Here is a 26,749-nt window from a genome sequence, read left to right as displayed (position 1 = left end):
AATGCTGCCTGTTGATCTGACACTAGCTGTCCTGCAAGGGTGATCAATGTGTTTGGAGAGCACAGCATCCCTCCTCCAGCCCAGCTGCTGTCTGGGGATGGAGGGCCTGCAGTCTCTGCTCTGTACCTGGGGGATGGAGGGGATGGGGGTGGGGGCACTGGGCCTGCAGTCTCTGTTCTGTATGTGGGGGGGAGGGGGCAGGGGGCACTGGGTCTGCAGTCTCTGCTCTGTACGTGGGGGTGGAGGGGCTGGGGGGGGCATGCACTGAGCCTGCAGTCTCTGCTCTGCACATGGGGGTGGAGGGGGCACTGGGCCTGCAGTCTCTGCTCTGTACGTGGGAGGAGGGGGCACTGGGCCTGCAGTCTCTGTTCTGTATATGGGGGGTGGAGGGGGCGGGGGAGGCACTGGGCCTGCAGTCTCTGTTCTGTACGTGGGGGTGGAGGGGCTCGGGGGAGGCACTGGGCCTGCACTCTCTGTTCTGTACGTGGGGGTGGAGGGTCTGGGGGGGCACTGGGCCTGCAGTCTCTGCTCTGTACGTGGGGGTGGAGGGGGCACTGGGCCTGCAGTCTCTGTTCTGTACGTGGGAGTGGAGGGGCTGGGGGGGGCACTGGGCCTGCAGTCTCTGTTCTGTACGTGGAGGTGGAGGGGCTGGGGGGGCACTGGGCCTGCAGTCTCTGTTCTGTACGTGGGGGTGGAGGGGCTGGGGGGGGGGCACGGGGCCTGCAGTCTCTGTTCTGCACGTGGGGGTGGAGGGGCTCGGGGGGGGCACGGGGCCTGCAGTCTCTGTTCTGTACGTGGGGGTGGAAGGGCTGGGGGGGGGTACTGGGCCTGCAGTCTCTGCTCTGTACGTGGGGGGTGGAGGGGGCACGGGGCCTGCAGTCTCTGCTCTGTACATGGGGGTGGAGGGGCTCGGGGGGGGGGCATGGGGCCTGCAGTCTCTGTTCTGTACGTGGGGGTGGAGGGTCTGGGGGGGCACTGGGCCTGCAGTCTCTGCTCTGTACGTGGGGGGTGGAGGGGGCACGGGGCCTGCACTCTCTGTTCTGTACGTGGGGGTGGAGGGGCTGGTGGGGGCACTGGGCCTTCAGTCTCTGTTCTGTACGTGGGAGTGGAGGGGGCACGGGGCCTGCAGTTTCTGTTCTGTAAGTGGGGGTGGAGGGGCTCGGGGGGGCACGGGCCTGCAGTTTCTGTTCTGTAAGTGGGGGTGGAGGGGTTCGGGGGGGGGCACAGGGCCTGCAGTCTCTGCTCTGTACGTGGGGGGTGGAGGGGGCGGCCCTGGGGATTGCCCAGGCAGTACTGACTGGCCTTCTGGCACATCACGAAATACAGAGATGGAGGGAGGGCAGCACTGGCTCAGCAGGGATCTACGCTAAATGACACATGCAGAACCCTATCCAGATCCCTGCCCCCTATTATTCAATGGCCAACTTGCTGCCTCCTGTGTCCCACTCAAGCTGTGGCAAACCCTCTCCCTGCCTGTGAGGCTTCATGGCTGGGAACCCAGGAGGCAGAGCCTAACCGCACAGCCTTCCTCCGGGGAGGGAGAGGGCAGGCACTGGCTCTGGAGTGGGATGGGGCTGGGGCTGGGGCTTATGCTCTGGCTGGTGGGTGAGGCACAAGGCCTTATGCAATGAGCTGGGTGAGCGTGTCCAGCCATGCAGAGCCTGCGGAGGTCCCAAAGGACGGAGAACGGAGCTCCTAACCCCCTCGAGGGAGACTGGAGCTTTCCCTCAGGGTGTAGGGGCAGAGAGCTTTCCCCAGAGCCCAAGGGGCGGCCCGGCAGCAGAGGAACACAGCTATTATTAATCCGGCCCCTCTCACTGTCCAGGCCACGCTCTGGGTCCCATTGCAGCAGCTGCACTGACTTCAATGGGAGCTACAGGATTGGGCCCACTATATACCTCTGTATGGAGCACAAGGAAGGGCACTGGAGATACAGCAGTGACTGCCCCAGGCATCATGGCTCCACACAGGCCCTGCAGAAAGAGTAATACTGGGCTGAGGAGACAACAGGCAGGCAGGCCTTCCAAGCTGCAAGCACCTCTTCAGACCTCACTTCCTGCCTGTGACCTTCCTTGGACAGGGAGCAGGTGTGGGTGTGTTATAACTGCATGCTGGGGCGGGAGTGCTGGGGACGAGATGACCCAGCCAGCAGCTGCCTGGGGTTAGCAAGGAGCTTTGATCAGCATCTCTATGAACCAATTGGTTCGGAGTGTGGGAGGGGACTCAGGGCTGGGGCGCAGGCTCTGAGGTGGGGCCAGGGATGAAGGGTTTGAGGTGTGGGAAGGGACTCAGGGTTGGGGCAGAAGGTTGGGATGTGTAGGGGGAGATGGAGCTTAGCAAACAGGAGCTGCTAACAGGGAGTTTCGCAAGGGAGTTTGGAAGGGGAGTAGGAAGGGAGTGGGGGTCCCTTGTCGGTCTCATCTGTGACCCATTGGTCCCCTGAAACTATAAACTAAGCCACATCCAAAACCTTTCTGTTTAAAGCAGAGCAGAGCGGACAGGGAGCTGCAGACGGGAATTTGAGAGAGTTTGACAGAGGGAGGTTTACGATGGTTAGGAGGACCCGCAACACCTGTGGCAGCACTGCTTCTGTCTCCTCCACCTGCACCTGTAGCCAGACAGAGCACCAAAGCATGGATGCTTTTACCCAGATTCTGGTGTGGGCTTGCAAAGACTGTAACTTGCAATTTCCACTTACTGATATCCAGGCTGGGGGTGGCATCCAATGTGAAAGGTGCCTGCTGGTGGAATCTCTCAGGCAGCAGGTGGGAGAGCTACAGGAGGAGGTGGCTACGCTGAGGAACATCCGTATCCATGAGCAATTCCTGGACAGTATCCATGTGGAGACAGCTGACATAGCTGTCCCAGTTCACAGGACTACTGACACACCAGTGGAGGAGGAGATGGCTCAGGGTGGACACTGGCAGCTGGTTACTTCTGGCAGCAGGCAGTGCTCCACCCCTGCTGCGAACCCTCCTGCTGTGGTAATAGATAACCGTTATGCTCTTCTTGATACAGGAGAGAAGGAATCACCCCCATCAGTTAAGGAGGCAAAGCCTTGTACCTCTAAGGCTGGGAGGTCTGCTGCCACCACTGATAATAAGAAACGTAGGGTAGTGGTGGTTGGAGACTCTCTGCTGAGGGGGACAGAGACACCCATCTGTCGCCCTGACCGTTCATCCCGGGAGGTATGCTGCCTGCCGGGGCCTGTATCCGAGATGTTACAGAGGCATTGTCGAGGATTATCCAGGCTTCTGACTACTACCCCATGCTACTCATCCATGTGGGCACAAATGATACTGTGAGGTGTGACACTGAGCAGATCAAGAGTGACTACAGGGCTCTGGGAGTACGGGTTAAGGAGTCTGGAGCGCAGGTGGTATTCTCTTCGATTCTTCCTGTCGAAGGTAGGGGCCCGGGCAGAGACAGATGCATCGTGGAGGTGAATGCCTGGCTGCGAGGATGGTGTCGCCAGGAGGGCTTTGGCTTCCTCGACCATGGGATGCTATTCGAGGAAGGACTGCTAGGCACAGATGGCGTTCACCTTTCGAGGAGGGGAAAGGCCTTATTTGCTCACAGACTGGCTAACCTAGTAAGGAGGGCTTTAAACTAGGTTCGACGGGGACAGGTGAGCAAACCCCACAGGTAAGTGGGGAACAAGACCTGGGAGATGGGTTGGAAACAGGAGGGAGCACGGGCTATAATGGCAGAGAGAAAGGAGGGTCAGGGCAAAGCTGGGAGGCAAGATCAAACCAGTATCTTAGATACCTATATACAAACGCAAGAAGTATGGGTAATAAGCAGGAAGAACTGGAAGTGCTAATAAATAAATATAACTATGACATTGTTGGCATTACTGAAACTTGGTGGGATAATACACACGACTGGAATGTTGGTGTGGATGGGTATAGTTTGCAGGAAGGATAGACAGGGGAAAAAGGGAGGAGGTGTTGCCTTATATATTAAAAATGTACACACTTGGACTGAGGTGGAGATGGACATAGGAGATGGAAGTGTTGAGAGTCTCTGGGTTAGGCTAAAAGGGTTAAAAAACACGGGTGATGTCGTGCTGGGAGTCTACTACAGGCCACCTAATCAGGTGGAAGAGGTGGATGAGGCTTTTTTCAAACAACTAACAAAATCATCCAAAGCCCAAGATTTGGTGGTGATGGGGGACTTCAACTATCCAGATATATGTTGGGAAAATAACACCGCGGGGCACAGACTATCCAATAAATTCCTGGACTGCATTGCAGACAACTTTTTATTTCAGAAAGTTGAAAAAGCTACTAGGGGGGAAGCTGTTCTAGACTTGATTTTAACAAATAGGGAGGAACTTGTTGAGAATTTGAAAGTAGAAGGAAGCTTGGGTGAAAGTGATCATGAAATCATAGAGTTTGCAATTCTAAGGAAGGGTAGAAGGGAGTACAGCAAAATAGAGACAATGGATTTCAGGAAGGCGGATTTTGGTAAGCTCAGAGAGCTGATAGGTAAGGTCCCATGGGAATCAAGACTGAGGGGAAAAACAACTGAGGAGAGTTGGCAGTTTTTCAAAGGGACGCTATTAAGGGCCCAAAAGCAAGCTATTCCGATGGTTAGGAAAGATAGAAAATGTGGCAAAAGACCACCTTGGCTTAACCACGAGATCTTGCGCGACCTACAAAATAAAAAGGCGTCATATAAAAAATGGAAACTAGGACAGATCACAAAGGACGAATATAGGCAAATAACACAGGAATGCAGAGGCAAGATTAGAAAGGCAAAGGCACAAAATGAGCTCAAACTAGCTTTGGGAATAAAGGGAAACAAGAAGACTTTTTATCAATACATTAGAAGCAAGAGGAAGACCAAGGACAGGGTAGGCCCACTGCTCAGTGAGGAGGGGGAAACAGTAACGGGAGACTTGGAAATGGCAGAGATGCTTAATGACTTCTTTGTTTTGGTCTTCACTGAGAAGTTTGAAGGATGTCTAATATAGTGAATGCTTACGGGAAGAGGGTAGGTTTAGAAGATAAAATAAGAAAAGAGCAAGTAAAAAATCACTTAGAAAAGTTAGATGCCTGCAAGTCACCAGGGCCTGATGAAATGCATCCTAGAATACTCAAGGAGTTAATAGAGGAGGTATCTGAGCCTCTAGCTATTATCTTTGGGAAATCATGGGAGACGGGGGAGATTCCAGAAGACTGGAAGGGGGCAAATATAGTGCCCATCTATGAAAAGGGAAATAAAAACAACCCAGGAAACTACAGACCAGTTAGTTTAACTTCTGTGCCAGGGAAGATAATGGAGCAGGTAATTAAAGAAATCATCTGCAAACATTTGGAAGGTGGTAAGGTGATAGGGAATAGCCAGCATGGATTTGTAAAGAACAAATCGTGTGAAACTAATCTGATAGCATTCTTTGATAGGATAACGAGCCTTGTGGATAAGGGAGAAGCGGTAGATGTGATATACCTAGATTTTAGTAAGGCATTTGATACGGTCTCACATGATATTCTTATAGATAAACTAGGAAAGTACAATTTAGATGGGGCTACTATAAGGTGGGTGCATAACTGGCTGGATAACTGTACTCAGAGAGTAGTTATTAATGGCTCCCAATCCTGCTGGAAAGGTATAACAAGTGGGGTTCCACAGGGGTCTGTTTTGGGACCGGCTCTGTTCAATATCTTCATCAACGATTTAGATGTTGGCATAGAAAGTATGCTTATTAAGTTTGCGGACGATACCAAACTGGGAGGGACTGCAACTGCTTTGGAGGACAGGGTCAAAATTCAAAATTGGAGAAATGGTCTGAGGTAAACAGGATGAAGTTCAATAAAGATAAATGCAAAGTGCTCCACTTAGGAAGGAACAATCAGTTTCACACATACAGAATGGGAGGAGACTGTCTAGGAAGGAGTATGGCAGAAAGAGATCTAGGGGTCATAGTAGACCACAAGCTTAATATGAGCTAACAGTGTGATACTGTTGCAAAAAAAGCAAACGTGATTCTGGGATGCATTAACAGGTGTGTTGTAAACAAGACACAAGAAGTCATTCTTCCGCTTTACTCTGCGCTGGTTAGGCCTCAAATGGAGTATTGTGTCCAGTTCTGGGCACCGCATTTCAAGAAAGATGTGGAGAAATTGGAGAGGGTCCAGAGAAGACCAAGAAGAATGATTAAAGGTCAGGAGGAGGGAGAAAACTTGTTCACCTTAGCCTCCAATGATAGAACAAGAAACAATGGGCTTAAACTGCAGCAAGGGAGATTTAGGTTGGACATTAGGAAAAAGTTCCTAACTGTCAGGGTAGTTAAACACTGGAATAGATTGCCTAGGGAAGTTGTGGAATCTCCATCTCTGGAGATATTTAAGAGTAGGTTAGATAAATGTCTATCAGGGATGGTCTAGACAGTATTTGGTCCTGCCATGAGGGCAGGGGACTGGACTCGATGACCTCTCGAGGTCCCTTCCAGTCCTAGAGTCTGAGTCTGAGTCTATGGGCTCTGGGGTGGGGCCAGGGATGAGAGGTTCAGTGTGCGGGAGGGAGCTCTGGGGTGGGGCCAGGGATGAGGGGTTTGGGAGGGGACTCAGGGTTGGGGCAGAAGGTTGGGATGTGTGTAGGGGGGGTGGGCTCTGGGGTTGGGCCAGGGATGAGGGGTTCAGAGTGTGGGAGGAGGCTCTGGGATGGGGCAGAAGGTTGGTGTGGGGGGGGAGAGATGGGCTCTGGGGTGGGGCTAGGGATGAGAGGTTCAGTGTGCAGGAGGAGGCTCTGGGGTGGGGCCAGAGATGTCGGGTTCAGAGTGTGGGAGGGGCCTCTAGGGTGAGGCCAGGGATGAGGGGTTCAGAGTGTGGGAGGGGGCTCTGGGTGGGGCAGAAGGTTTTTGTGGGGGGGATGGGCTCTGGGGTGGGGCCAGGGATGAGGGGTTTGGGGTGTGGGAGGGGGCTCGGGGTTGGGGCAGAAGGTTGGGATGTGTGTGGGGGGGTGGGCTCTGGAGTGGGGCCAGGGATGAGATGTTCAGTGTGTGGGAGGGGGCTCTGGGGGGGGCCAGGGATGAGAGGTTCAGTGTGTGGGTGGGGCCTCTAGGGTGGGGCCAGGGATGAGGAGTTCAGTATGCGGGAGGGGGCTCTAGGGTGAGGCCAGGGATGAGGGGTTTGGGGTATGGGAAGGGGATTCAGGGGTGGGGTAGAAGGTTGGGATGTGTTTGTTGGGGGGGGAGATGGGCTCTGGGGTGGGGCCAGGGATGAGAGGTTCAGTGTGCGGGAGGGGGCTCTGGGGTGGGGCCAGAGATGAGAGGTTCGGAGTGTGGGAGGGGACTCAGGGCTGGGGCGCAGGCTCTGGGATGGGGCCAGAGATGAGAGGTTCGGAGTGTGGGAGCAGGGCTGCCCAGAGGATTCAGGGGGCCTGGGGCAAAGCAATTTTGGGGGCCCCTTCCATAAAGAAAATTGAAATACTGTATTCTCGTGGGGGCCTCTGCAGGGCCCAGGCAAATTGCTCCACTTGCTCCCTGCCAGAAGCAGCCCTGGGAAAAATAAACCTTCCACATCTCGGCACAAATCCAGCTTTGAGAAAACTTCTTTACAAGGTATCGCTTGATCTCAGCATCAGCTAGTGCTAAAAGGCACTAAAGCTCATTAAAAGGGCTGGACAAATATTTTCCGTCAACTTTTTTTGGATCGAAAACTAAGTGTTTTTAAAAAGCACAAAAAAATCACGGACAATGTCTGCTTTCCTTCAAAATTTGTTGTGCTTTTTTTAATTAAAAAGCTGAAATTAGTCTACCAAAACCTGAATATGGTTTGGGGTTTCAGAAGTGTGCGGCCAAATGTTTGCTGCTTGCTGTGTTTGATTGTTTAAAGAAACACTAAAAAATTCTGCTTAAAAAGATCCAAAACTTTTGAACCACCTCAGCTTGTGACCAAGTGCCTGAGCCCATCCAGTCAGAGATTTTTCCAGGTTCTGGATACTCTGCTGGCTTTCTTGACTCATATCTGTCTCCATAACTTTGGGTTCATTTAGGTTAGAACATAAGAACAGCCATACTGGGTCAAACCAAAGGTCCATCCAGCCCAGTATCTGTCTACCAACAGTGGCCAGTGCCAGGTGCCCCAGAGGGAGTGAAGCTAACAGGCAATGATCAAGTGATCTCTCTCCTGCCATCCATCTCCATCCTCTGATGAACAGAGGCTAGGGACACCATTCCTTACCCATCCTGGCTCATAGCCATTCATGGACTTAACCTCCATGAATTTATCTGTTTCCTAGAGACTGGCTCCATGGGGTCCCTCACAAACTGGAGACGGTTACTGTGGGTTTGTCTTTAGTCTTATGTACATACTCCACGAACTGAGCATTTGAGCTTGTTCCACAATCTGGGATGAGCCTATGTTGTGAAAACTGAAATGCTGAAAATAGCACATGCAATTGAATGGACACAGGGTGCTACCATTAAATTAACCCAGGGGTTCTCAAACTGGGGGTCGGGACCCCTCAGAGGGTCACAAGGTTATTACTGGGGGTCGCGAGCTGTCAACCTCCACCTCAAACCCCGCTTTGCCTCCAGCATTTATAATAGTGTTAAATATACAAAAAACGTGTTTTCAATGTATGGAGGGGGAGTCGCACTCAGAGGTTTGCTATGTGAATGGGGTCACCAGGACAAAAAAGTCTGAGAACCACTGAATTAAATCCTCTGAAGCGTCAGGGAATGCATGGGGGGCGGGGGGTTGGGGGTGGGGGGAAGGTGTCTCCCTTGGTAGGGTCAGGAAGGAGGTAGGTAGTATAGGATATTGCTCTTCTCATGTGATCCCTCCCCCAGTGGCTAATTTTAAATGAAGCTACTCTCCCCTGACATGAATCTCCCTATGGCACTGAAATTAAATATAGACTATAATTTGGCATTCGAGAAGTAAAACGGATGGTAGCCCTAATTGAAAAGCTAACAGCTTGGCTCTTCTGCAAGCCTCAAACTGCTGAATGAGCTTTAGAGTAGGGAAGGCTGTGCCTCTCAAACAGCCTGGCCCTGCCCCCTATCTGACCCCCCTACTTCCTGCCCCCCAACTGCCCACCCCCCTCAGAATCCCCAACCTATCCTGTTCCTTGCCCCCTCACCATCCCCAAGAGACCCACCACCACCACCCTGGGACCCCCCCCCTGCTCCCTGTCCCCTGACTACCCCGACCCCTATCCACCCCCCACTGAGTCTTGACAAACCCCCAGAACACCCACAATCCAACCCCCCCATTCCCTGTCCCCTGACCGCCCCCCCCCACCTCTGCCCCCAGGACTTCCTGCCCCTTAGCCAACCCCCCCCCGGCATCCCGCTCACCCGGAGCCTTAGCGCGTCGTATCCAGCAGCATCCCTGAACAGCGGTGCGGCATGGCTCCGGCAGGGCTCCTGAGCTCTGCCCCGCTCAGAACCACATGGTAAGGGGCAGGGCTGGGAGCTCAGGAGCCCCGCCGGAGCCATAGTGCACTGCTGTTCAGGGACACTGCTGGATCCGCTGAGGCTCTGGGTGAGGGGCAGAGGGAGGGTTGGGCTAGGGCAGGAGCCTCGCCCGTTCTCTTGGGGGCCCCTGCGGAGCCCGGGGCCTGGGGCAAATTGCCCCACTTGACCCCCCTCCCTGGGCGGCCCTGTGTGGGAGGGGACTCAGGGTTGGGGCAGAAGGTTGGGATGTGGGGGCGGGGATGGGCTCTGGGGTGGGGCCAGAGATGAGAGGTTCAGTGTGTGGGAGGGGGCTCTAGGGTGGGGCCAGGGATGAGGGGTTTGGGAGGGGACTCAGGGTTGGGGCAGAAGGTTGAGATGTGTTTGGGGGGGGGTGGGCTTTGGCGTGGGGCCAGGGATGAGAGGTTCAGTGTGCAGGAGGGGGCTTTGGCGTGGGGCCAGGGATGAGGGGTTCAGTGTGGGAGGGGACTCCGGGGTGGGGCAGAAGGTTTTAGGGGGGGATGGGCTCTGGGGTGGGGCCAGGGATGAGGGGTTTGAGGTGTGGGAGGGGGCTCAGGGTTGGGGCAGAAGGTTGGGATGTGTGGGGGGAGATGGGCTCTGGGGTGGGGCCAGAGATGAGAGGTTCAGTGTGCGGGAGGGAGCACTAGGGTGGGGCCAGGGATGAGGGGTTTGGGAGGGGACTCAGGGTTGGGGCAGAAGGTTGAGATGTGTTTGGGGGGGTGGGCTTTGGCGTGGGGCCAGGGATGAGAGGTTCAGTGTGCAGGAGGGGGCTTTGGCGTGGGGCCAGGGATGAGGGGTTCAGTGTGGGAGGGGACTCCGGGGTGGGGCAGAAGGTTTTAGGGGGGGATGGGCTCTGGGGTGGGGCCAGGGATGAGGGGTTTGAGGTGTGGGAGGGGGCTCAGGGTTGGGGCGGAAGGTTGGGATGTGGGGGCGGGGATGGGCTCTGGGGTGGGGCCAGGGATGAGAGGTTCAGTGTGTGGGAGGGGGCTCTAGGGTGGGGACAGGGATGAGGGGTTCAATGTGTGGGAGGGGCCTCTAGGGTGGGGACAGAGATGAGGAGTTCAGTGTGCGGGAGGGGCCTCTAGGGTGGGGCCAGGGATGAGGGGTTTGGGGTATAGGAGGGGACTCAGGGGTGGGGTAGAAGGTTGGGATGTGTTTGTGGGGGGGGATGGGCTCTGGGGTGGGGCCAGGGATGAGGGGTTCGGAGTGAAGGCTGCCCCAGAGCTGAGGTAGGGAGACAGGACTCCCACGAGCCCCCTCTCACACCAGCATCTCAGGCTGGGGGAAGGGTACCTCTCCCCAGCCATGGCAGCACCAGCAGGGCTGGGCTGGGCTGAAGGAGGGGCTCCTCTCCACCGGCAGCTCCGGCGGGCCTGGGCCAGGCCAAGGGAGGGGCACCTCTCCCCTGGCAGGTCCACGCTGGGGCCTCTCCCGCAGCCAGTCCGCTCTGGGGCCAGTGAGGAGGGGCTCCTCTCCCCGCCACAGCCCTGAGCTCCTGCGTAGGGCTTCATAGGCAGCTGCATGGCTGTGCGGCTTAAAGGGAACTTAGGTCAGGACCAGAGAGAAGTGTGAGCAACTTGAGAGACCCAACTCTGCTGGGCGATGTGATGCCAAGTTAAGTTTAATGTCAGTAAACACAAAGTAGGCCATGCGGGAGGGGAAAGGTACAATGGAGGGACCTTGAGAGGTCATAAAGTCCAGCCCCCTGCACTGAGGATGGACCAAGTAAACGTAGACCATCTTGAGAGTTTTTTGTCCAACCTGTTCTTAAAAACTTCTAGTAACAGGGGATTCCATTACCTCCTTTGGAAGCCTGTTCCAGAACTTAACTATCTGTATTGTTAGAAAGCTTTTCCTAACGCGTAACAAATCTCCCTTGTTGCAGATTAAGCTCATTACTTCTTGACTTACCTTTCAGTGGACATGGAGAACAATTGGTCACCATCCTCCTTATTGCAGCCCTGAACATATCTGAAGACTTATCAGGTTCCCCTCACCCTTCTTTTCTCAAGACTAAACGTGCCCAGTTCTTGTAACCTTTCCTCATAACCAGAGGTCAGGTTTTCTAACTGTTTCATCATTTTTATTGCTCTCCTCAGGACTCTCTCTAGTTTAGCCACACCTTTCCTAAGGTGTGGTGCCCAGAATTAGACAGTGCTTCAGCTGAGGCCTCACCAGTACCAAGCAGAACAGGACAATTACCTCCCATGTCTTACACATTATATTCCAATTAATACCCCCTGGAAAATAAGCCATTTTTGCAACATTGACAACTCATATTCAATTTGTGATCCACTATAACTCCCACATGCTTTTCTGCAGTATTGCCACCTAAACAGTTGTGCTCCATTTTGTAGTTGGGCATTTGACTGTTCTCTTCCTAAGTGTAGTACTTTGCACTGGTCTGTACTGAATTTCATCTTGTTAAATTCAGACCACTTCTCTAATTTGTCAAGGTCATTTTGAACTCTAATCCTGTCCTCTAAAGTGCTTGCAACCCCTCGCAGTTTGGTGTCACTTGCAAATTTTATAAGCATACTCTCTGCTCTATTATCCAGGTCATGAATTAAGATATTGACTAGTACCAGACCCAGGACTGACCCCTGTGGAACCCCAGTAGATATATTCTCCCAGTTTGTCAATGAACCATTGATAACTACTCTGAGTATGGTCTTTCAACCGATTGTCCACCCACCTTATAGTAATTTCATCTATGCCACTTTCCCCTAGTTTACTTATGAGACTGGCATGTGGGATTCTGTCAAAAGCCTTAATAATAAAAAAATCAAGTTGTACCAGGTCTACTGCTTCCCCCCATCCACTAGACCAAAGCCCTGTCAAAGACAGAAATCAGGTGGGTTTGGCATGATCCTGACAAAGCCATGCTGGCTATTTCTTGCAACCTTCTTAATCTTATGGGGCTTACAAACTGATTGTTTAATCATTTGTTCCAGTATCTTTCCAGGTACTGAAGTTAGGCTGATTGGTCTGTAGTTCCCTGGGTTCTCTTTGTTCCCTTTTTAAAGGCAGGTGCTATCTTTGCCCTTCTTCAGTCCTCTGAGGGTCATGCACCCTCAAAAATAATTGCTAATGGTTCTGAGATTGCTTCAGCTGGTTCCTGAAGTACCCTAAGATTACTTTCATCAGGCTCTGCTGACTTGAATACATTTAACTTCCCCAAGTTATCTATAACCTGTTCTTTCCCTATTAGGGAATGTGTTGCTTCTTCCTGTTGTTAATATTAATTGTGTTGAGCATCTGGTCACCATTAACCTTTAGGGAAAGGAGGAGCGTATTCAGGAGGGATGGGCTCCACCTAACCAAAAAAGGAACCAGACTGCTGGCATGTCAAATTAAAAAGGTCAGATAAGTTTCTAAAGTAAGGGCTGGGAGAAAGCCGACAGGTGTGGAGGAGCACTCGATTCAGACAGACACACCCCTTAGAGGAGGATTTGTTAAAGAGGTTACTCTATTGCTAGTAAGGAGGAGAGAATGGAAGTTGATAAAGTACTGACAGGAACTGAAGAGAAAAATCAAATGGAAAAAAAGAGTCCCATTTAATTACATCACATAATGGCAGACAGCTAAAAAGTGACAGATTCTGTAAGTGCTCATATACAAATGCAAGAACTCTAAATTCTACGATGGGTGAACTTGAGGGCCTGGTATTATGTGAGAATTTGATATAACGGTCATCACAAGAACTTGGTGGAATGAGGACAATCAATGGGACACGGTAATACCAGTGTACAAAACATACAGGAATGACAGAATAGGTTGTGCTGGTTGGGGAGTAGCACTAAATGTGTGTGTGTGTGTGTGGAGGGGGGGGGAGAAACAGGGTCAAATAGAATACAAATCTTAAATGAATCAAACTGTACCATAGAATCTCTATAGATAGAAATTCTATGCTTGAATAATAAGAACATAGCAATAGGGATACACTACTGCCCAGGATGGTGATGGTGATTGTGAAATGCTCCCGGAGACTGGAGAGGCTATAAAACTAGAAAAAACTCAGCTGAAGTCCCCCATTATTACTATCTCCATATCGACTGGGTACATGTCACCTCAGGATGGGATGCAGAGATAAAATTTGTAGAGATAATTAATGAGGTTTTCTTGGAGCAGCTAATCCTGGAACTCACTAGGGGAGAGGCAATTATTGATTTAGTTCTAAGTGGTGCACAGGATCTGGTCCAAGAGGTGAATAATGCTGAGACGCTCAGTAACAGCAACCATAATGTAATTACATTTCACATCCCTGCGGGAGAGAAAATCAAAGAAGCCCCTCACAGTAGCATTTAACTTCAGAAAGTTCACATTTTTTTTTAAAAAGAGCAAGCTAGTTAAACAGAAATTTAAAAGATACAGTCACAAAAGTGCCATGCCTGCAAGCTGCATGGAAACTTTTTAAAGACACCATAACAAAGGCTCAAATTAAATGTATATCCCTAATTAAAAAACATAGTTGAGAGGACCAAAAAAATGCCATCATGGCTAAACAGTCAAGCAAGTTGTCAGAGGCAAAAAGACATCCTTTAAGGTGTATTAAAAATTGAAAATGAAATCTTACTGAGGAAAATAGAAAGGAGCATAAACTCTGGCATGACAAGGATAAACATATAATTAGGCAGGACAAAAAAGAATTTGAAGAGCAATTAGCCAAAGAGTCAAAAACTAAACATTTTTTTTCATTGTTAAGTACATCAGATGCAGGAAGGCGGCCTAACAATTAGTGGGGCCACTGGCTGATGGAGGTGCTAAAGGAGTAGCACTTCCACTAGGCTTCACTGCAGAGGCTGAGGGAGAGTCCCACACCTGAGCCAGTCTTTTTAGGAGACAGATCTGAGGAACTGTCACAGATTGAGGTGTCAGTGGAGAAGATTTGGAACAACTGATACATTAAACAGAAATAAGTCACCAGGACTAGATGGTATTTACCCAAGAGTTCTCAAGGAACTCAAATATGAAATTGCAGAATGACTAGCTGTGGTACGTAACCTATCACTTAAATCAGCTTCTGTACCAGATGACTGGATGATGTGACACCAATTTTTCAAAAAGGCTCCAGAGGTGATTCCAGCAATTACAGGCCAGTAAGCCTAACTTCAGTGGCAGGCAAAATGATTGCTAATTTTGTTCTTTACTACAGTTTCAGTCACATAGATGAACACAATTTGTGGGGAAAAGCCAATATGGCTCTTAGAAAGGGAAATCATGCCTCACTAGTCTACTAGAACTCTTTGAGGGGGTCAACAAGCATGTGGACAAGGGGGATCCAGTGGATATAGTGTACTTGGACTTTCAGAAAGCCTTTGACAAGGTCTCTCTCCCAAGGCTCTTGAGCAGAGTGAGCTGTCATGGGATAAGAGGGAAGGTCCCCTCCTGGATCGGTAACTGGTTAAAAGATGGAGGGGGAGGAAATGATCAGTATTCAGAATGGAGAGAGGTAAATAGTGGTGGCTCCCAGAGGTCTGGTCTGGGATCAATCCTATTCAATATTTTCATAAATGATCTAGAAAAGAGAGTAAACAGTGAGGTGGCAATGTTTGGAGGTGATACAAACTATTCCAGATAGTTAAGTGCAAAGCTGTCTGTGAAGAGTTACAAAGGGACCTCACAAAACTGAGTGAGCCCCAACCTGCTCAGACTCTAGGGCCAAGCTGCATTGTTTTGTGGAGTAACAACAGAGTTTTGCTAGCAATCACTTGGCACCCTGGCATCCCTATCACAAGGACTTTAAAAGATATCCCTTGCTTACTGACGAGCCGTCTCTCAGACTTCAGCCAGTAAGGGCCCCAGAGACAGACAGCGGGCAATCGTTAACCGCACAGAGGGAAGGAGACCTCTCGGAAGCGGCTGGCTGCTGGCACGTCTCTGCATGCCCCTAATGGGTGTGTGTGTGAGACTCCATGCACTGCCCCGACGCCGGGTAGTGCACAGAGACCTGCTGACCCCTCCCTCCAATGGGTGTGCAGAGATGTGCCAGCAGCAGAGCTAAGGCAGCTCCCTGCCTGCTCTGCCTCCCTCCGCACTGCTTCGGTCCTGGAAGCAGCTGGCATGTCCCTACAGCCCCTGAGGGTTGGGGGGCTGTCTCCACATGCTGCCCTGCCCCGAACACCAACTCTGCAGCTCCTATTGGCCAGAAACTGCAGCCAATGGGAGCTGCAGGGGTGGCGCCTGTGGGCAGTGGTGCACAGAGACCCCCCCGTCTAGGAGCCACGGCCAGTGCGGTGTGTGTGCTGGTCACTTTGGGAGCTACGCCACCCGAGGTAAGCGCCACCCCCTGCCCTCCTTCTGCACCCCAACCCCCTGCCCCAGCCCAGAGCCTGCACTCCAAACCCAAGCTTCCTCCCAGAGCCCACACCCCTGACCCCCTCCCACACCCCAACCCCCTGCCCCTATTAAGGTACCTCACTTTATTTTCATTTACTTTCCATTACTTATAAGAACATAAGAACGGTCGTACTGGGTCAGACCAAAGGTCCATCCAGCCCAGTATCCTGTCTACTGACAGTGGCCAATGCCAGGTGCCCCAGAGGGAGTGAACCTAACAAGTAATGATCAAGTGATCTCTCTCCTGCCATCCATCTCCATCCTCTGATGAACAGAGGCTAGGGACACCATTCTTTACCCAGCCTGGCTAATAGCCATTGATGGACTTAACCTCCATGAATTTATCCAGTTCTCTTTTAAACGCTGTTTTAGTCCCACCCTTCACAACCTCCTCAGGTAAGGAGTTCCACAAGTTGACTGTACGCTGCGTGAAGAAGAACTTCCTTCTATTTGTTTTAAACCTGCTGCCTATTAATGTCATTTGGTGGCCCCCTAGTTCTTGTATTATGGGAACAAGTAAATAACTTTTCTTTATTCACTTTCTCCACACCACTAATGTTTTTATATACCTCTATCATATTCCCCCTTAGTCTCCTCTTTTCCAAGCTGAAAAGTCCTAGCCTCTTTAATCTTTCCTTATTTAAGACCTGTTCCAAACCCCTAATCATTTTAGTTGTCCTTTTCTGAACGTTTTCTAATGCCAGTATATCTTTTTTTGAGATGAGACGACCACATCCGTACACAGCATTCAAGATGTCGGTGTACCATGGAGGAGGATGACGAAAAAAAGAATGAAAACTGGGCAGGGAGATAAGACAGAATGTTCTTTTTCTTGGCTGAGTCCCAAGGGGGAGCCCCCAAAAATGAAGCTGTGCACACTCTAAATCCACCACTGCCCACACCTGCCCAGCCCCCACCTCACCCCTGAAGCTTCTGGGGCTTTTCACTCATCTTTCCGAGGCCTGGGGCTTCCACAGGGGTCTGACCCGTCCCCCTGCACCAGGCAGGGGAGGTGCATAGTGGCTGTGAGCTGCTGAAATCTTCCTGCTGCCTCCTCCACCCTCCTGTCCTGTAAGCATAACCCACACACCTCCTGGGTGTGGTGCTCTGTCCCATCTAGTGACACTGAGACCACTTAGAGAGAGAGGTCTCCTGATACTGACAGGGCCTCTGGGGACTCCCAGATCAAGCAGAGGTTCAGCCCTCCTCAGTGTGCATGTCACAGTCCTCCCCACTCTTCCTCTTTTTTGTCACCTTGGACTGCAAGCTCTTTGGGACAGGGCTGAGTCAGGCCTCCTTCATGCTAATACAGAACCTGGCACGGCACGGCACGGCACGAGGGGCTGGGGGGAGAGCTTTGCACATGCTTACCCCTGGACTGCAAGAGGGCTCCTCATGAGCACCTGCCCAGCAATGAGTGTGGGTGCATCCACGCGCTTGTTTGTTCAAGCATGGGGGGCTCGTGTGTCACACTGTGGCCCTGAATAAATAGCAAGCCAGCAAGGACGAACACAGACCCTGAGAAGAGCAGCCAGTGAATGTTGGCATCAATGTCTGCGGGAGGTGGACCCTTCACCGGCCTGCCTGCCTGCCTGCGAGGCACTTGTATAGAGCCCTGGACGGGGAGTATCCCCCGGCCAGACAGGCCCACTGTGACCCCCTGTGTCACACAGCCCAGAGAGCTGCCCCACAGTAACTCCTAGAGCAGCTGTTAGAAAAAACGGCGAATCTGGATTGAAAAATGGTCAGTGCTGGAGAATCCACCATGGCCCCTGGGAAATTGTCCCAGTGGGTAACTCCCCTCACCATTAAACAATGTATGCCATCTTTCCATGGATCGTGTTGTACCGTCTCTGCAGGACTGAAGAGCTCATTGTTAACTATTTGTTCCCCACGCAGGTACCGATAGATTGTAATCCAATCGCTGTCACAGGTTTACTACTCACCACTGGGGCGCCTCCTTGTGGTTCACCTAGGGATTAGCTCTCAACCCATCTGACGCCCCCTTCTCTCTCAACTTGTGGGGCTCCCTCTTCATGGCTTGGCCCTTCAGCCGGCTCACTATAGTTCTCCCCTCCCATGGTAACAAAGCCCCCCCCCCCCCCCGCACAAGCTGTCGCAAGCAGTCTTCCAGTCCACTCCCCTGAATGTGCCACCGCCCCAGGGGCCAGTAGGGGAACCCAGGCCTGGCCACTATTCCAGATTCCAGCCCAGGGACCCTGTGTCTAGCAACCACCAGCTGCACACTCGGACCCTGTGGCTGTTTCCCTGGGCTCCTTCCTCTCTATCTTCTGGTCTCCCGCCAAGTTACCAGAGTTTCACCTGCTCTCCGGTTCTTGCCAGAGTCTGTATTTTCCAGGCAGGACCCGAGGACTCACTCACCCGCAGCCACCTCCTTGTCCCTTGACAGGGAACGAGTGCAGAGCTCCTTCCTACAGCCTCCTCTTGTGCGCTACTTCCTGGGTTTATACTAGCACAGCCTGCCCCTGCCCAGCTGGGCTTCACCATCAGTTACAGCATATCAGCTCGGACTCTCTTCCAGGTGCAGCTGTCACAGGGGTAATGGCCTCTTTTACCTACTCACGCCTTGTGGGGGGTAGAAACCGCCTCACACACCCCTTAACCGTCTCCTTGTTCAGCTAATTAGGCTTGGCAATAGACTAGGAGCTCTCAGGCAGGTTTTCTAATCCTTTCATCCATCGCGTGGCTCTTCTCTGAGCCCTCTCCCATTCACCAGCACCCAGTGCTTAATCTGTAATGAAAAAGGTGCTGGGGCTCTAGCGATTTTCTTACATAGGCCCAGAGGGACCGGGGCTCTGAGCCACCAGGCCCAAAGGGGCCCGGAGCTCAGCCATGGCACAAATTAAGCACTGTCAACATCCTTCTTGAATCTGACACAATATCCCATCAGTGGTGGCACCAATGCCAAGTAACCTCTCTGCTCCTACTCAGGATTCCTGTTTGCACATCCAAGGGTGGCATTAGCCCTTTTGGCCACAGTGTCACACTGGGCCCTCAAGCTGAGCCGATTATCCATCATGACCCCCAAATCTTTTTCAGAGTCACTATCTCCCCAGGTAGAGTCCCCCGTCCTGTAAATACAGCCTGCATTCTTTATTCCCAAACGTATATTTACCTGTATTAAAAGGCATTGTTTGCTTGTGCCCAGCTTCCCAATCAATCAGTATCTGTTTTCTTATTTATTTACTACTCACCCAATTGTTGTGTAATTTTATATTTTCTTCCAGGCCATTAATAAAAATCTTAAATAGCAAAGGGAGCACCACACCCCACTCACCCCGCTTTCCTGGCTGCCTCCAGGCGGTCACAGAGCACAGGGCCTGCTCCCATGTGCCTCCTCCAGGCCCGAGCAGCAGTGCCCTTACCCCCATAGCCTCAGGCCTGCATGACTTCATGGGTGGAGGCGGGGTGCCCGGGGCCAGAGTGCACAGATCCCTGCCCTGCCTGGGCGAGCCCTGGGAGGGCCCAAGGCCATGAGTTTGAGGGTCTCCTTCCTTGGGCTGCAGGAGGGCCCAGCACCCACACCAGAGTCCTTGATGACCTGTGGGCTCAGAGGACTGAGCACAGCGCAGCCCTGGACAGGGGCCAGCAGAGCTTGGCACCAGGTCTCTGTCCTGAGCAATGCAACGCAGCAACAGGACTTCAAAGCCAGCCTCCCTTAGTGCTTGGGCAACTTGGAGCATGTGCCTGTCTGCACTCCCAGGCACAAATCCCCTCCCTACCAGCACACATGGATGCTAGTCACCTCACCCAGCCCCCACTGGCAGCTCTCTGCCCAGGGTGGGGCAGGTAGATGCAGAGGCCTATGTTTGGGGAGGAAGTGGCTTTACCTCCTCAGCTCTCACTCCCTTCAGCTGCCTGTGCCATGACACATGCCCAACCCCACGCTGCACTGCATCCTAGTGTCCCTGCTGGGCTGGCTGAGGGAGCCAAGTCAGGGGTTACTAATGGGTTTGCTGTGTCTCTCCAGCCAGTCTCAGGCTCTTCCCTACCCCTATTTCAAATCTCTCTGGGTCCCCTTGGATCAATGCGCCCCTCTGCCAGTCATGCTCCTCCCGTCACCTCATGCCCATGCAGCCCCTGCTCCAGGACCGGCTGGGCTGCATGTTCAAACACACACCTCTGTGCCTTGTCACTCTGGGCATGCACTAGCATCTCTGCATGCTGGTAGGGATGGGATTTGTGCCTGGGTGTGCAGACAGGCAGATATGCGCAGGACCGGCACACGGCCATTTTGCCACCCCGTGCACTGCTCCGGCGGCTCCGGTGGAGCTGCCGCAGCCATTTCTGCAGCGGGTCCGTTGGTCCGCAGCTCTGGTGGAGCTGCCGCAGCCATTTCTGCGGCGGGTCCGTTGGTCCGCAGCTCCGGTGGAGCTGCCGCAGCCATGCGGGACCAGCGGACCATCCGCAGGCACGACTGTGGCAGGTCCACCGGAGCTGCCTGCCGCCCCCCCAAAATCCTGGCACCCTAGGCGATTGCCTAGTTCGCCTCAATGGAAGCGCCGGCCCTGCATATGCGATGCTCCCAAGGCCTAAGGGAGGCTGGCTTTGGCTGTTTCTGTTACTGCGTTGCATCGCTCAGGACAGACCTGCTGCGAAAGCTGTTGTGGTAGTTTCTCTGCTGCTATTTCAGAGTTTATTCAGGAAGTGAAAACAAAAGCAGGGTGAAGGAAAAGAAATGCCCTGTCTGAGCTGTGAACACCTGTCATGGTGGGGCTGGGGCCCTGCAGGAAACCCAGTGAGTGGGAATCCTCAGGCAGTCAGAGAGCCCTTGAAGGACTCTCTTGAGATGGGCAGGGACCACATCTTCTCTAGCCCCCAGCACAACAGGCCCACAATCAACAATGGGAGAGGCACTGGAAGTGGCTGCATCAGGCTTTTACCTTTGACAAGACCTTTCAACTTTGGCGCTGGAATTGTAATGTGCTTTAAAACATCCCTGGGAGTGGGCAAGGCTGCCAGGGCTCTCGGCTGCAGTCGTCCTCCACTGCTTTCATGTATGGCCTAGGTTTGCACCCCTGTCACATGGAAGCCATAGCATCCACCAACACTGGGGTTCACCCGGACTGCACATTCCCCTCCTGGGCACTGCAAAGTCCCAGGACTCTGCAGCCTTTCAGTCCTCCTCTGTAGGGAACAATTTTTACTTATGAGAAAAGAAAACACCAGCACAAAGTGGCCACTTTCCAGATGGCTCAGCAGAGGATGGCCCTGGCCTGGAGAATGGCAGGGCTCCCTGTGTGGCCTAGGGAGAGGTCCATTGGGCTGGGAATCAGGGCACCAGGTGTCCCTAGCTCTCTGCCCTTCACACCCTTATCACTGAGCAAGGAGGCTGACAAGCATCAGTCCCTCCATCCTATGATCAGCTCTCAGTGGCTGCAAAAGGTCACGTCTGTCAGATCAAGGAATAGGACCCATGTCTCTGCCCTGGGAGACCATGAACACACCAGCTGAGGGAAATTGGGCTGCTGGTGCATCATGTCCGCTGGGGCCCCACCCCCTCCTATTTCACTCTTTTACATAGATGCTACAGCTGTTTTGGGGGGCCTGAACTGAGGCCCTGATACAATTGTCTCCCCCTCATCGGCCCTGCCCATGGCTTCTGCACTTAGCCACACTGCATCTCCAAAAGATTAGGCCAAATCTAGGTGCTTGGCTATGCAGCCTGCTCACTCTGCAAAGCCCAGTCAGACACATGGCAGAAGGGCTGTTGTTAAGGACATCCTCAGATGCTGTTTGTTGTACAGGCTGGTTGCAAGCTGGGACCCAGGCAACTCAGCAGCTCAGTAATTGTACAGAGCACAGAGTGATCTCTCTGTCTTGTCCCCTCTCCTGCACACTCGCTTTCTGCTCCCTCCCCTGGTTCACACAGATAGGCCGCCGTCCCCAGTCAACGTGACTGTTACGCACCTGAAGGCAAACTCTGCCACTGTCTCGTGGGATGTCCCGGAGGGAGACGTCATCATTGGCTATGCCATCTCACAGCAGGTATGCCAGGCTCTGCCCCCAAGGTGTCTCCACCCTGCCTCCCCTTCCCTTCGGGAGGGCTTTCCCGGGAACACAACCCCACCCGAGGGATGCACCATGAGCAGTGCTGGCCATGGGTTATGCAGGCTCCTTCTTCCTTCTCTGGCCATCCCACTGCTGAGGGATCAGCTCTGACCCCACCCATCTCTTATCAGCCTATCTGGGGCCAGCAGGCCATTGGGCCTCCAAGGGGCAGGACTCACTAGGCCCCACCCTCCTGGCCACCCCCACCTTGAAACCCCTCTCTATAAAATGTCTGCTTCAGGCTCCAGCCCTGTCCTGAGCCCCATCCTCTCCCTGCTGCCCTGGGTGGGGTCTCCCCTCTGGGCAGGGCTTTGCGACAGAGGAGTTTGTCCTTGACTGTACAATGGCATGGGGTATTCTAGAAATACTGCTATTCACAGGATTATCCCTGCCCTGCACATGAACGGCCCAGCAGAGTCTCCGAGGAGCTGGGGCTGGGCAGGAGCTCAGAGGTCACCATGCCTCCCCCCACCCGAGCTGGCCACTTGCCCTCACTAACCTGTTTCCAGAAGGGCAGGGGAGCCCTCCCTGTGACGGACTGTCTCTCTCCGACTCTGGCAGCGGCAGGACGGGCAAATGCAGCGGTTCATCCGAGAGGTGAACACCACGAACCGGGCCTGCGTGCTGTGGGACCTGGCAGAGGACGCAGACTACATCATCCAGGTGCAGAGCATCAGCCTGCACGGAGAGAGCCAGGCCAGCAAGAGGGTCCATTTCCGGACCCTGAAAGAGACTGATCGCCTCCCCTCCAACAGCTCCAACCAAGGTAAGGGCAGGAGCCCATGCTATGCCATTGCCACACGCTCTGGTGGGGAGATTGGTCACTGGGCCCTGCAAGGAAAATTCTCTAAAGGGCCCCACAACTCACGGAAGCAGGAGACAGGTGTTGGTAACCGAGGGGAGTCGGGGCTGCCACATGGGAATCCCCATGGGGGCAGCTAGGGCAGGTGCTGTATTGCAGTGCTGAGCTATACAGTAGCACTGGGTCAAGTCAGACCCTTTGCTGTTCAGCCTGCCCCCAGGTGAGGTGGCAGAAGGTGCACAGGAGAGGGGAGGCAGTGCAGAGGGGCTGGAAAGCCACCTGGGGGCTCCTGGCAGGGGCTGTGCCGGGACTGGAGAGGTGCAGAAGATGCCTCCGCAGACGCCTTTCATTCCCTGCTGCACGCTCAGGGCTCCTGGGCCGGGCTGCTTAGTGCGGGACAAGGAGACACAGCTTGAACTACAAGGCTGTTCCAATAGCTCATGCAGTCTCCCAGCGTGGCAGGTTTGTCAGTCTGGGAGCGTTGGGAACGGAGGCCCCAGGACCAAAGGAGAGGCAGTAAAGCCCACGGCAGGACCTAGTATGGCACCTCTGGTGTTACAGCCAGTAGGCAGAACAGAGGCAAGCCCCTGCCCAACATGGAGCCAAGCCCCACAGGAGCCAGGAGACACAAGGCCGGGGGGAAGGGGGAGAGAGACATTTCCTGCTGCACAGCCCAGGGGTGTCCTGCCATGAGGTGACACCTACATGGGTTCCTCCACTAAATTCTGCACCGAGATAACAGAGGTGAAGGTGATAAGCAGCTCCTCACTGCTGGAAAAGCCCATCCTAGAGAGGCACAGCACTGCCTGGCATGCAGCCTTGCCAGCGCTGGACACCTGCTAACATCACCCAAGCTCCCCCCAGCATGGATCAGGGGCAGAGCGATGGGGACCAGCTCCCTTGTCGTGCTGGGCTGCAGGGGGCTTGTACTAGGTTCTCTGTTCCCTCCAGAGGTTCAGTCCTGAGAGTGGAGCACTTTTTTCCCTGCTGCAGGAAAGTGACAGGGTGCACTCACCTCTGGTGAGTGCCTCTTATCGGCTGGGTGCAATCCTGCTCTTCCCATTTCTGTGCAGCCAGCACCCCTTGGCTGTTGCCCTGGTCAGGCAGGTCCTCAGGGGCTCAGCCCCCGCCCCCAAGTCACTCGGTTAATAGGTGAACAGATGGATGAACCTCTTCCAGAGGAGAATGTCCATGAGGGCCTCTCCCAGTGCCCTGGTTAATGTCCGTAGACCTGTCTCTGTGCTCAGTTCTCCTGGGCTCGAGATCCCTGCCTGCCCTGGTGCAGAGCGGGGCCGCCAGCTTCCTGCCTGGAGACTCTGCCCTAATCAGTTCTTACTGCCCCTGCTCTCCAGCCAGGTCAGTCCTTGGGGTTTAGTCCCCTTCCAGGGTAACAAAGTCCAGCAAATGGTCGGCCCTCTGCAGGGTCTTCAGCCCCAGCCCTGTTTAAACTCCAAGCCCCATTCTTGGGCATCTGATGTCTTTTCTCCCCTCCTTGGGGCTTAGGCCACTCCTCTGGGGGCAGAGGGCTGGGCCTGACCACTACTGTGGGTCCCAAGTTCCCAACCCAGGGTCCCTATAGACAGCAGCCATGTGCTGCTTCCCTTTAATGGTCACTGCTGCCTTCCTGGGCTGCTTCTCACTCTGCCCCATCACCTCCTTGGGGTGTCTGTCTGTTCCCGGCTTGAGCAGGGTCTCTCCCAGGCACCCCCACATGGGGAGCATCACAGACACCCAGCCCTTCCCCCCACTTCTGCTCCCAGCCAGCAACTGGGGTCTCAGCCCCTGCACTGCCTTTTAACTGAGCCTGCTGTGTTCTGATTGGCTGCTTCCCTGAAGCCTCTCTAGGCAGGCCTGGAGGATCCACCTTCGCTGCTCCTTGTCTGGGCAGGTGTGGTAGGATTGTGAGCGCCTGGTGCGGCCAGTCACACGGACCCCAGGCATGTGACACTAGGGAGGGCCCATAAGGGGTTAAACCTGCCCTGTGGCTGCTGCAGGCTCTTGGCAGGAGAGAAACTCTCCAGCATCTCTGGCCAGGCTGGGTCCCATCCCTCCCCTGCAGCCCGGGGCTCGCTCTGCCCCATGCCCTGCTGGGGAGGGCAAGCTGTGCTGACGCTCCTCGTGGGCACCGTTGCCGAGGGGAGGAGCTGGCCGTGGCAGGTGCCCGGGGCAGGGCGGACAGCTCAGCCCCAACTCCGGAGCCCCAGGCTCAGCCCTCGTCCTTCTCCCGCTCCAGACAGTGGCTCACAGCCCTGCCCTGCTTGTCTCCCCAGTGGCTTCTCTCAGGGGCCAGCGGGCTCAGTCCTCTTCCCCTGGCAGGGATGCTGGGCTGGGAGATGCCCACCATGGGCTTCCCCATTAGAAAAAGGAATTCTGGGTAAACTGGCTGGTTTCTGAAAGGGCGGCCAGTGCCGCTGTCTGCAGGGCTGGAGCCAGCTTGGGTGTGGACTGGAGCCTGCGTTTGGTCCACACAGGACCAGGTTGGCCTGACCTGTGTTAAAGGAGGCAGCAGAGCCTTTGCACGGAGTGCTTTCACCACGCCTCCAGGTGCCATCCCAAGTCCCTAGTTTCATCCCCGTGTTTGCCCTCGCCGACCCCTGACCCCTCTCTGGTTCCCCGTGTCACTCTGCAGCCCTGGTTGGGTCAGTCTCAATGGACTAAACGGGCCCAGACAGTGACATGTAAAACTCAAAGCAGTTAAACAGCTTGCAGGCGTGACTACAGTAACCTTGGCTTGCTTAGCACCCTGGCAAATGCACTAGAAAACTCACACTCCCAGGCTGCAGCATGACAGCTCCACTCTTTGTACAGCACACTGACCACCTCTCTACACAGCCTCCGCCCTCCCCAGTGAGCTGCCGAGGGCCTGCCACTGACCCTGGGACTCTGACATGAGCAGGAGGAACATCGTCATCCCAGGCCAAAACAGAAACCAAGGAGCTGCTGCTAGGCAGGCGAGTGTGTGCCCCGAGGGTGGGCGGCACACGCTGGAGTGTTGATGGAAGGTAGGCAGGTGGGGCAGATCTGTGGGGATCCTGCTCCCCAGCACACACAGGCCTGTCAGACACAGACACAACCATGCCCCAGGCCCCCCTGACTGGTGGGTATATGCCCCCCCCTTCCCTGGAGCTCACACCTCCCCCGACTGTACAGTGTACTCCCATCTCCTGGGAAAAGGAGAAGGTGCTTTAATTCTCAAGGGGCCATCCGGGATCAGTCCAGCCTGGCCAGGCTGCTGCCTCTGACCAGTCACAGGTGCCTAGAGGTAGCAAAGGTTTGATTGGCTCAGGTGTCCCCTGCCCTTTATGCTGCTGGGAGCTGAGGGGATGAAACCCAGAGCCCTGTTTCCCCTCCCTCCACTTGTGTCCTATTGGACCCCTGCGGTTCTGGAGTCTCCTCTAGCTCCATGCCTGGGCTGGATGCAGTTTCTCATCCGCTGCAGCCTGACAGTCCCACCAGGCCGGGCCACACCCCACTGCTCAGCATGTGTCTTGCAGGTGACATCACCGTGGAAGGGCTGGACAAGGAGCGGCAGCTCCAGACGGGGGAGATTGTCATCATCGTGACTGTGCTGCTCATGTGGGCAGGTGAGGAAAAGTGGGGAGGCAGTGCTCACTGGTCACCACCCTGGGTCCAACCTCGTGGGCCTCTGGCCCCTCTGGAGTCCATACAGGGTTGGGCTGGAAGGCAGCACATGGGTATGAAGGTGGGTGCAGGATGTGCAAGGGGCTGTAGACATGAAATATCCTGCTGTTAGTAAAGCTTTGACACCGTCCCCAGTGACGTTCTCATAACAACCCAGGGAAGTGTGGGCTAGATGAAATTACTCTACAGGAGGTGCAACACCGGTTGAAAGACTGTACTGGAAGAGTCATTGTCAATGGTTCGCTCTCAAACTGGGCGGGTGTATCCCACAGGTCAGTCCTGGGCCCAGTGTTAGTCAGTAATTTCATTAGTGATTTGTGTAATGGAGTGGAGAGACTGGCAATGCTTATAAAGTTTGTGGATGACACCAAGGGGTTGCAACCACTTTGGAGGACAGGATTAGAATTAAAATTGACCTTGACATATTAGAGAATTGGTCTGAAAATAACAAGATGAAATTCAGTAAA

At 53.9% G+C, this 26,749-nt stretch overlaps 1 protein-coding gene across 1 annotated transcript in view; it reads left to right on the top strand.

Moving 5' to 3' along the window:
* FNDC4 (fibronectin type III domain containing 4) overlaps positions 1-26,749 on the top strand; it is a 49,028-nt gene that overhangs the window by 11,863 nt on the left and 10,416 nt on the right. The window contains exons 2-4 of the mRNA XM_050951142.1: positions 21,660-21,775; positions 22,400-22,604; positions 26,135-26,224. Of these exons, the coding sequence (XP_050807099.1) occupies positions 21,660-21,775; positions 22,400-22,604; positions 26,135-26,224 (411 nt within the window). The remainder of the gene's footprint in view (positions 1-21,659; positions 21,776-22,399; positions 22,605-26,134; positions 26,225-26,749) is intronic.

Source organism: Gopherus flavomarginatus, chromosome 4 (genome assembly GCF_025201925.1).
Source record: "Gopherus flavomarginatus isolate rGopFla2 chromosome 4, rGopFla2.mat.asm, whole genome shotgun sequence".
Classification (NCBI taxonomy): domain Eukaryota; kingdom Metazoa; phylum Chordata; order Testudines; family Testudinidae; genus Gopherus; species Gopherus flavomarginatus.
The sequence above is the reverse complement of the archived record's forward strand: the minus strand, read 5'-3'. Positions and strand labels throughout refer to the sequence as shown.